The sequence below is a fragment of the Cariama cristata genome, unplaced genomic scaffold (genome assembly GCF_000690535.1).
Source record: "Cariama cristata isolate BGI_N322 unplaced genomic scaffold, ASM69053v1 scaffold3106, whole genome shotgun sequence".
NCBI lineage: Eukaryota > Metazoa > Chordata > Aves > Cariamiformes > Cariamidae > Cariama > Cariama cristata.
The window spans coordinates 85,376-96,378 of record NW_009622500.1 but is presented as its reverse complement, the minus strand read 5'-3'; the positions used below and the strand labels follow the sequence as shown (position 1 = coordinate 96,378).

At 42.7% G+C, this 11,003-nt stretch overlaps 1 protein-coding gene across 2 annotated transcripts in view; it reads left to right on the top strand.

Moving 5' to 3' along the window:
• The first annotated feature begins 36 nt into the window (after positions 1-36).
• SNAP91 (synaptosomal-associated protein, 91kDa) overlaps positions 37-11,003 on the top strand; it is a 70,662-nt gene continuing 59,695 nt past the window's right edge. The window contains exon 1 of one of the 2 annotated variants that reach the window (XM_009702337.1): positions 37-198. In XM_009702337.1, coding sequence (XP_009700639.1) covers positions 69-198 — 130 coding nt within the window. In that variant the 5' untranslated portion in view covers positions 37-68. The remainder of the gene's footprint in view (positions 199-11,003) is intronic. The other variant, XM_009702336.1, reaches the window with a different exon arrangement.

Here is an 11,003-nt window from a genome sequence, read left to right as displayed (position 1 = left end):
AATCTCCCCTTCCCCTCCCGTGTTTTCCGCCTCTGCAGAGCAGGCAGCAGCAGGCACGCCAGCCGAAGATGTCGGGTCAGACGCTGACAGATCGCATCGCAGCTGCTCAGTACAGCGTTACGGGATCAGCCGTAGCCAGAGCCGTCTGCAAAGCCACCACGCATGAAGTGATGGGGCCCAAGAAAAAGCACCTAGACTGTGAGCATCCCTTTTTGTTTCCTCAGTGAAGACCCGGGGCTGAGGAGGTTGCCCGTGGGGCTCTTTAGCGAGCCTTTGAGCCAGCTGGCTGTCGCGCTCGCTGTCATCCAGCTTGCAAACCGTGAAGGTTATGAGAAATCTCCAGGAGAGGATGAGTTATTATTGCATTTCTTCTCTTATTGCATAATACTGCTCTTTCGGCCATTTTTTTTTATTATTTTTCCCCCCCCCCCTCATGACCTCCAGCCTTTTATCCAGGAAGGCAGTGCCTTGTGGAGCAGGGGCTCGGAAAGCGGGGAGGGAATTGGACACAGGGCAAAATGGACACGCACTTGTCTCTGCCTACTTGGGTCGGGATTAAGCTAGGCAGGGACCTAAATGCTGTGCCGGGAGCCAACCAGGCACCGGTAAGAGTGTGGCCATCTCCACAGCAGACTTCTGAAGAGGTTTAAGTGATGATGATCTTAAATGGCAAGGCACTTGGATAACGCTACGCTGTAGATTGGGACAGCCTTTGGAGAGTTTGAGGGCTGTTGCTGAGGTCCCAAATACCTGACAGCAACTTCATGAGCTACCCAATACTTGGACCATGTTTTATTGAAGATGGCTGGTGGTTTTGTCTCATAGATTTATGATCTGTTCTGGCCTGGCATTAGCTAGTTAATGCATGAATCAAGGTTGAAGTCAAAATGTTTCTTAAAAACCAATGTTTTGTCTTGACAATTTTATTTCTTTGCAACCCACTCAACTGTCAGTCCCTGCTTGAAGACACCGAGGAGTAGAATGGTGAAAGAATTTAATGGCACGATGTTAGTTGGCCTTGTTTACCAGTAGTAACTCTGTCCAGCATTGAACTCAGTAGATCAACAGCACGTTTTAATGTCTAAAATTAAGTGGGTTTGCCATTGGTTTTTTTTGGACATGGTAAGAAATACTTTTGAGTAAAGATCAGCAGGTTTTATACCAAGCAGTCTCTTGGCTGCTAGCCGTGACTAAGTAATGCTGGTGCAGGTGCATGTAAGTACAACTCTGACGATGCTGTAATTCTTAAAAGGAGGTAGTATTACTTCTGGAAAATAATTCCAGATTTCGGTTCTAATGACTTCATAGCTAACCCTTGAAGTGGCAAACAGCATGCTGGTCTTCCAGTGTATCTGAATACTGAATATATATGTCTAAGAGATGCTGATGTAAGCAGCATTGATTGAAGACTGACTTGAGTGTAAACTGTTGTATAAATAGATCAGTGGTCTAGATAGCATGTATTCTGTCTTGTTTTCTTGTATATTTTAAAAAATCATCTTGGTTATTGATGTCTCCTATGTTGCTGTTTGGTAGCTGTGGATACTTCTTAATCTGTAGGTTGTGTCTGGATTCTCCTACTGGATCTGTTACTAGGAGCTTTAGCTTAAAAAAAAAAAAAAGCATAGCTCCTGTATTTACAAGCATGCTGTGTCTCTCTGTGTGTATTTATTTTTATATGTATATATACACACACATACGTGTATATGTGTGTGTGTGTGTATATATGTATAAAAATAAAAGTGCTCTCTGGAATAGGCAGGATTAAAGTGAGGTAGAAATAATTTACCAGTGCTATATTAAGGTCTGGAAAGGGACTGTGTTTAGATATTGGTGCTAATATTACTACTTCAGAAAATCAGCGTGGGGGAAGCTGAAGTCAATAGCATTCCATGCAGTTTGGTACCCACCTGCGTGTAAGACACACGAGAGGAAGAGAAATTATCACTTCCTAGGAATATGTATCCCAGTTCATTTTTCCTTCTGTTTTCCAAGCTGTACATAACAGTTGAGAGTTTAACTGTCTGGTGTCATTAAAGACACAATCTTGTTGGTGGGAGATATGCACATTCAAAATTGTGGACTATAAATGAAATTCAAGTTTTGAAAGAAAAAATATTCTCAGGTTCTTAAACCGGAGGCATCTCCTCACAACTATGAATTGATAGGCAGTTCCTTGAACTCTGACGTATATCTTGTGAACAAGTGTTAAAACGGGCTTTATGTATTGTAATGAGAGAGCAAATGAGAAGTTCATCCTCTGATGCAATGCCCCCATGCATGCCGGAGGTGCTGCCAGGTGGAGGTGGATCTGAGCCCCGTGGCTGACTGCATTTCAGGTTGGATAAGGAGCATGTGAAGATGTGGAGAAGGGAATGAAAGGTGAAACTTGCCAATGCCTTAAGATATGTTTTGAGTCAGGGTGCGAAGGATTTAGATGATTAAAACTTCAGGTACCAGAGAGCAATGGTTGAAGTGGTGCTTTATGAAGAGCTGTAATTCTAGTACTGGTGTGGGGGTTCTGTGTCCATGGGGAGCTCTATAATTTTGCTTAGTGTCGTAGTGGCCAGGTGTCATGTCACACAGCCTATCTTCCACTGCCCTGCTTACCAATCGGGCTTTGTAAATTAAATGGAGAGATCAGCTATTTAACATGAGTTAAGTAGTCCTGTGAGGATGGGACGCAACGATGCCTGTCCTCATATGTTTTCTGCAGAAGATATTAGTGCCAGAGGGTTATGGAAGGATCATAGGTGATGAGATGTCGGGTGGTTTTTCTTTTTTAGGTTTAGGGTTTTTTAGTGAGTGCTACTTAGAGGGAATTTGCTCTGAGGAATAAAAAGCATGATTTGGGTATGAGTGCATGTGTGTGAGGAAGGGAGGAGAGAACAGAATGAATGTCTGCTGCGAACAAAAGCTGAGCTGCTACGTGTTTACCTTTGTGTGGTTTTCTGTCCTTGCATAGCTTTCAGGTACAGGCTTTAATACGGGTGCTGCACGGTGGCTGTCTTTTGGCCTGGGCTTTGGGTGCTGCGCCGGCTTGTCATCTAAAGAAGCACCGAAGTATGATTAGGTTGCTATCTTATAGTCATTAGTGAGATTTGCCATATTCTTGAATTCCAGCTCTCATACTAGTGAATTTCCAGCAACTGCTGGAAGTAGCGCCAGATGGCATTAAATGCATTTCCCAAGTCCCTGTGGGGAGAAAAGGAATGTAAATCTAGGATGCTCAGATGGTTTGGGGCAAGGCGTTGCAGTTGACATGTTAGAGCTCCGACCCTTTTGGACTTCCCAAACTGTTGTCATCTTAAAGTTGCCTTAAAGTCACCATGATGATATGGATTCATCTCCCTCAGTTAACCATGTTGTGTTAAAGAAGTTACGATTAGATACAGCAAATGAGGAAAGTGTTCCAATGAAGAACTGGGGATTAGCAACTTGATTTTGATGCTGTGAGAAGGGCCATTGCGGAGTGGGTGAGTGAGATGCGTGGGCTACGTTAAGGATATGTGAGCTGTGGTAATTCACCTGGGAGGGCAATCCTAGTGCACAGCATAGAAGTTCCATTCTCAGAATTGTTCTGAAAGATGTGTTAAGGCTTCACTGAGGGTTTCATTGTGTGGGGGCACGTAAAAGGCAGCTTCCAGCCTTGAATGGGGTGACTGATGGTATCAACAAGGAGAAACTTTCAGAGAAGGGAAACAACTTGACTTTCAAATATTAAAACACACGATAGATGAAGGAAAAATGGGTAGATCTGAACTCAGCTCCTTTTAGAAAGAATCTCACTCAGAAATAGACAGTCAAGCTGTCATTTAGGGAAGTGAATTGGAAACCAGTGAAGTTGTTGCATCTGCAGTTGGTCGTAACAAGTTCCTCTTTCTGCAAATGATCAAAATGTCTGGGATTTTCCTTGACTTATTTTGTTCAGTGAATTGTTTTGCAGCAGGAGGAAGTTCTGGAGTGTGTATTCTAAAAAGACCACGTAGTGCCTCCTTATTTCTTCAAAATAATTCTCATAAGGTGGAAGGTGCTTCCACAGGCCTGATCAAGAGCTGGGAGATTTTAATGAAATGTGGAAACAAAGCACATGAAGATCAGGACTCAGTTTTCTGTGGTTGTGGAGATGACCCATGTATCTGTAGTAACATCTTTCTATCCCAAGTCTAATTTTGCATATTTATATGTGGCTGGCAAACAAAGACTCTAAAAGAAAATTTATAGTTTAATTCATGCTGGTAACTGAACTGCAGGGTTGGTGTCAGTATTTTCCTTATACAGACACTTTTGTTCCTGCAGTGTTTTGCCTTTCTCCTGCAAACTGTGGGGATGACCTAACAAGTTTGAATCACTGTGGTCTCTAGTGTTGAAACAGAAGTGGCTGTTGACCAAAAGCAATGGGTTAAACTTTTTTCCTAGGCTCAGTAAAGTTGCTAGATCCTGCAGATTAGTCTTAGAAACCTCTATCTCATTCCTGAGGAGTATGTCTGTCTCTGGTTTTTGGGAGAGGTGGGCGCCAGCAGAGCTATCTTGAGTCACTAGACTTTAGTGACTGTTAAGGTTAACTTGGATGTGTATTTCAGAAGTTGTTTGCTGTTGAAGTGATTTGGGGAGCGTTCCAAGTCTGTTGGCACTCAGAGCCCTTTCCTACTGGGAGTAGCGCAGACATACAAGTACTGCATTGCTCTGCAGTCCAGGTGACACTTTGTCTTTATGGCCATGGAAATACCTTCAAGAAAATTGCCAAGAACGGAGTCCCTGTACCAGCTGGGCTTAATCCTTCACACTTTACTAACGAAACTACTTTTGTGTGTCTTGCTGTGTCTTGTATTGCGGTAATTTGTCACAGTTTCCATGTATGAGAGAACTGAGTTTGTTTAAAAGTTAGCATTGAAGATCAGCTGTAATAGAGTGTCTTGGGTTTTGTTGTCACAGCTGGGGTGTATTCTAAATTGTGAACTCCTACTTGTCACCCCAATGAATCTCTTTCACACCTGAAAAGAAAAAAATCCCAGCAAACAATTAATTTTCTTTAATTCATTAATGGATATTGGATTAGCACATTTATTTGTGTGTGTGTGTAAGGACTTGTCATCAGTTTCTATGTTGAATAGCTGTCTGTGTCTGTGGGCTTCTCCCGTGTCCTTTCCCAAAACAGTATTGAAGACTCACTTCATTTGGAGGTGTGTAGATCTCTGAGTAGGCATAAAAATGTCTGTCGTGGGTAAGGGGAGCTAATAAGAAGGCTTTTTAGATTAGTTGATCTTGAGTACTTCAATGACATTAGCTTTCAATTCCCCCCCGGCCCAATACTGTTTTTATTGCACGTGTAGTACCAAGAGAAGGTTGCCCTTTTAATTAAGCTAAAACTTAGCTAACTAATAATTTTTCAAAATATGTTTGAAGCTGGGTAGAAGTTCAAATTCATGTTAAGATACAAAGGTTGAAACTTGATCTTATGCATCTGAACTGTTCCATGTGTAAGTCTTCTTATGGTACAATGCCTAAGGAGAAGGAGGATGAGGAAACAGAAGAGTGGGTAAACAGTGTAATATTAAACTTTCTTTCATCCAAACAGTGTAACTTGATGAAGCTAGATTGACTAGTCCTACCCTCCCTCCCCTTGGCTTTTCCTCAGCTGAAGGCAAGTATTCTTAGTCTGTTTTCAATAGTCATCAAGATCCTTCTGTTAAACATGCTTTGTCAAGGTCATGGATGACAAATTCTGGGACAAGTCAGGTCTTTCTGCTCTACTGGCTTCCATTAGTAGACCTTGATAATGGAGTAGCTATGTCTGTCTTTGAGGCCCCTTGTTCATGAGATGGTCAGTATGACAGTGACAAGTCCATAGTTTTAATCACTTCTGTTTAGTAGTTGAGTAAGTTTCATAATAGTCTTCTAATGTTACTCCCTTGGATCCTGGGTGGCAGCAATTGAACATCTTTTAAACAAACAAACAAACAAAATCTGCAGTTTGATTTCCTGTGGTTTGATTTGATCTGTACCTCTGATTTCCCAGCCTGGCTCTGAAACCCTTCATCTTCTGTGTCTCCCTTACCTGGACCTCTCCCACGAGTGAGGAATTCTGTGAAGTCTCCAAGAAAGTGCTCTGTTGGTGTGGTCGGCCCATGCTTCTGTGTCTCTGCCCTATGAAGGATCCTCTGAAGTGCTTAAAAGTAGATGACAGTCAGGATAACTCTGAAGGGCATAAAGCATTTTGGATGCTATTCGTCTTCCCTGCTTCTTGCGAGATGGAGAAATTGGTAACCAAAGAGGAGAACTTGCTGTCCTCTTAGTCCCCACTGCTGAAGAAATGGTAGTATAGCAGAGGCATACCTGCTTCTAGTATTTTTCTGCCTACGTTCAAAATACTCAAGACTACTTTGCTCTTGCCACCCGACTTACCTTCTGCAATATACCCCTTGCCCCCAAAGAAAAGAAAGGGAGAGACCTTAGTCAGTCAGCTATGGACATATGGTATTGCTGAAGGAGCTGGCTCCAGTGTTTCTGAGGGTGGGGGAAAATTGGGAGTAGGGGGTTGTCATTATATCCCTTCCCTTAGTCTTACCATAGTCTAAAGGTGAGTCAGTGGTACCAAACAGTATCGTTAAGTTAACGTGCCCTGTTCCTTTTTGGAGCTTCTTGTCAAGGCGCAGATCAGGATGCGGGTAAGGGTGGAAAAGCACAAGTTCTGGTGTGTGCCATGGGGAAATACAGTAGTCTCACCAGTGAGTGTCTGATGAAACTTGAATTGCCAAACTTCAACATATGGCATGCAGATTAGGAGCAATATTCTGCCTGGCTTGGAGAGAGGGCTTTCAAATACCGTGAAAACTAAAAAGCAAGGAATAAAGCAAGCTAGGAAATCAGAGTCTGAATCTCAGCGCAGGACTCTAGCGTGCCGAAAGAATGGGTCATCTGGCACGGGGCTGAACCCTGGACTCAAGCTAAATGATGTGACAGAAGAAGCCTTCCTTAGTAGCTTTGCAGGCAGTGATCTGTAACGCAGGGTTTGCAGCAGTACTTTTGTTCTCCTGAGTCAGCAGTACCAGCAAGATTGCAGTGCGAAGCTTCATTGGTAAGTTGATATTAGAGTATCCCACCCCATCAGACTTGGCGTGGTTGCTTGATTTTCCTACTGGCCGAAATTTTGCCTGGATGAGAGCTTGGTGGCTTAAATAAAACCTGAATAAACCAGATGTTGGCAATTGCTAGAAGGCAATTGGAGGACTTGGCAGAGGCTAGCTTGTCACTTTGCGGAGTATGGTTAAGTCTGCTTTTTCTGCAGTCTTGCAAACCACATGCTAGACCCTTAAAACCGTTTTTAATACTTTTAATCTTGCCATTTTGATCATGTTTACTTCTGCAGAGCTGCTTGTAAACACTGAAAATGAATACAAAAGGAGTTTTGCAAGGGTGGGCTCAGAGGTATATTCAACAGTGATAGCTAGTAGCCAGTAAGATGCTTGTACTCATAAAACGTTCTCTTTAGGTTGACAGACATATTTGCTGAAGCAGTTGTGAGTCGTAGTCCACGAGGAGAGGGAATATACCAGCAATCTGGACTACAGCCAAAAATGGTATTGAACATCAGCCTTGAAATGTCACCGTGAATGTAGGTGGAATACTAGAACAGTGTTTTCTAGGCTGCTGGCAAGTGGTGCGTCCACTGGGCATCTGAGGCTTGCAGCTTAAGTCCTAGGCAGCCTATAGGGGATGGCAGCGCACTGGATTGCCACCGACTTCCAGATGAACCAAGTCTAAATACCCTTCTGTTCCTCTTCCGTGCCCAGGATAATGCGATCTCATGCTTTGTCTTAGATTATGGCTGTATCTTAACTTAGTTTAATGAAACGGATTGGATGCTGGAAAGTCCTGGTGTCACACTAATGTTGTGTATTTATGGACTCTGCTCTGGCCGTTTGAGCTGAGGCAGTGTGTCAGTCGTTTGCCTTTCCTAGTCTGTTTTTCCTAGCAATCAATAAAACTCAAATGTGTTATGATATTTCTTGTAGAGGGGATTTTGCGAGTACATAGGCATGATCGTGCTTGAAGGCCATCAAGAAAGCACAGCCTGCCTTTCATATGTACTGAGAACGGCAAGTTGCTGAGAGGGCATGTCTGCAGCTTGGGTCTGACTTGTGGCAATCAACTCTTCTTGCTCGTAAGCCAATATGCAAAATTAACACAGGTGGAAAGCAAGTTGGCAGGAACTCCTGTGTTTTAGTTGGGCTGCAGAGCTCTAACAAAACAGTTGAGCCGTGTGCTTTGCCAAGGTGGCTTTACTTTCTCAAAGAAGGAGTGAAAAAGAAAGCAATGTTCTTTGCTAGTTGTTTCTTGGTATTTAGGAGACTAGGTTATGGCTGAGCTGTGAAACACCGGTAAGGGTAGATTGGAGAATTTGGTGTCTACTTGAGCTGAGACTGTTCTACCGTATATTTAAAGGACCAAAGACCATGTCTTTTCAAGAAAGTGTCTTAAACTTTGCTGTCCTAAAAGGGTGGGACAAGACTGTGGCTTGACTACAGACAGTATAGTCAATCACTTCAAACCGACTCTTGGCTTGGCACGAGCGCGGATGACACAATGGCAGCGGGTACTTCCATAGCAGATGGTCAGCGGTTGGCTTGCAGAGCCTGGCAGGCTCCTAGTGCCTCTGGCATAATTTTGTTACATCTCTTAAGTCTCTTTGATAGTTTACAGAATGTTCTAAAATGGTCCTCCATGGAAGTGTGAGGAAGACATGACTGCTCAAAGCATGAATAAAACATGCGGACTTGTCACCCACGCTCTTAAAATGTATGCAAGTTTACAAGTTTAGAGGGAGGCCCTCAAAATAACGCAGCGATGGGTTATCTTGCCGAAGTACAGGACTGCACTAGCTAGAGCATACATCTTTACACATAATTGAAGAACCCACATAGATGCACTTAAGTGGGAGTTCAAACGGTTTTTAAAAGGACTCTTCCTTTCACTTCTCGTTTCAGAGAGTGTAGGACTTGTATGAAAGGGGGAAGCCAGCTGGCCTGTTTCCTGGCTCTGAGGGCTGCTGTTTCTCATTATGTAGAGGTTGAATATAGACGAAAGCTTTAACATATCATTGCATCAGTTCTTTAGCAACCCTCGAGTTTTAAAACCTAACCTTTTGAAATGGAGACTTGGGTTTGGATCTTCTTGCATGACTCTGGAATCCAAAGTACGGTTATTGTGCCTGTAGCTCTTAATCTAAGTTTTTTAGCTTCATCTAAACCTATTTATAGGAGAACGTACATTCTGCTAAGGGGCAGCAAGCCAGAGGAAGTCGATATATCTAGTGTGCCAGTGTTTTGAAAACACGTCCGTTTTATCATGAAACAGAACTCTCTTTTCATATGTGAGCCTTGCCTGTGACTTTCTGATCTCATCTTCCATTCTGAGCCACGTAGAGTTTTTCTAGTTTTGTTAAGCTTGATTTAAACTTCAAATTGCTCTTTATGAATGGCAAGAATGTTAACAGGCAAAGTTTGCTGTTTGGAATAGATGAGTTTCAAGAACGTCCTCTTGTTCATCAGGAAGCTGGAAATTGCTTAGACAGTATTATGAGACTCTACCTTTCAAAACTCACCTCCATATCGTGCTTAGGAGTTTAACTGGCACTTCTGCGATGTTCCAGTCTGGAGGTCTGACACTGTGTGAAGCTTTGCTGCCTGGATGTGAGCCTGCGTGTTGGATTCCAAGTTCCCCACTCATCAATAGCTTGAGAGGAGTCTTCCATTGCCAGTGGCAAATGCATCTTCCAGAGGCATTGGTGACTTTGAACTGTTAGATAGCAACTCGCTACTGTCAGGTTTTTTTAAATGTTAGTAGTCCTAACTGCATCTTCCATCTCTCAGGTGGATGTTCTATTGAATTTAACAGAATTTTTTGTAACATCAAGAAATCAGTATGTGAAAGGCTGCAGGCTCATGTTGAAGAGTAAAATCTACTGGTAGTTGATATTTTTTCAAAATTTCAGACTTAAACTCGTCTGTGTCACAGAAGCGAAGGATTTTTGTTTAACTGGTGTAGTACAGGGGAATGAACATAAAAGAATTGCATATTTAGTTTCTAATTTTTTGTCTTTTAGCAAGGAGAGAGTAAAGCTCTGTGTAATTATGGAGGACATAATTCAGTTTGTAAAAAATGGTTTTAAGGCACAGCATTCACATATGAGGCACTCACCTGGTTTTAGGAACTCTTATGGTCTTCCTGTTGCTTTATAGATACATAGATACAAGACAAAATGGATTGAAGTGATTGCATCCACGTTAAAGTACTTGCTGTTTTGTTGCAACTGCTTCAGTATGCCTCTGGGAGGTCACACTGTTGTACCGACGGCATGGACAGGTTTGGATTGTGCTTGCTTTCTTTTTCCTATGGATGTGTCCATGTTTTCAACAGAACTGGTTGTGGGTATTTCATTCTCAGTTAAGAATTTCAGCCCATGCTAAGCTTCTGGTGGCTTGTCAACTTGACAGAGTGCATGGGCTCTCTGGCCCTGTTTGGTTATTTTTCAGGCTGACCCTACTGAAGGTTGCGTCACCACGTGGCATCTGCTGACAAAATAGCCGGACTCTCAGAAGAATCCCGCTGAAGGAGTAGGAAAAACATGGACCATGGTCTGGATATTGAAAGTTAGATGTGATCTGCTGAGCCTGTCTGCTCAACTGACCAGTTTCTAGCATACAGGCTGCAGCTAATTGACATGTCACTGAAGTTGCTGGCACATTGTCTCATCCCCACCCTATTTTTTTTTAATGTATTCCCAAAGCATAACAGCTAAGTAGTGCAGCTGAAACATCAGGCTACTTCCAACATATTTTCAGTCTCATTCAGATTTGTAGTGGATAGCAAATTGCTGTTCTGGGCAGGGTTGATAGGCTAGTGACAGTTTCACTTCTACAAGTTTATTAAAAACAAATGGTTTTCTGAGGAAAGTAGATCGTTTGTTCACCCTCATGGAAGGATAATCGCAGGCCACAGCT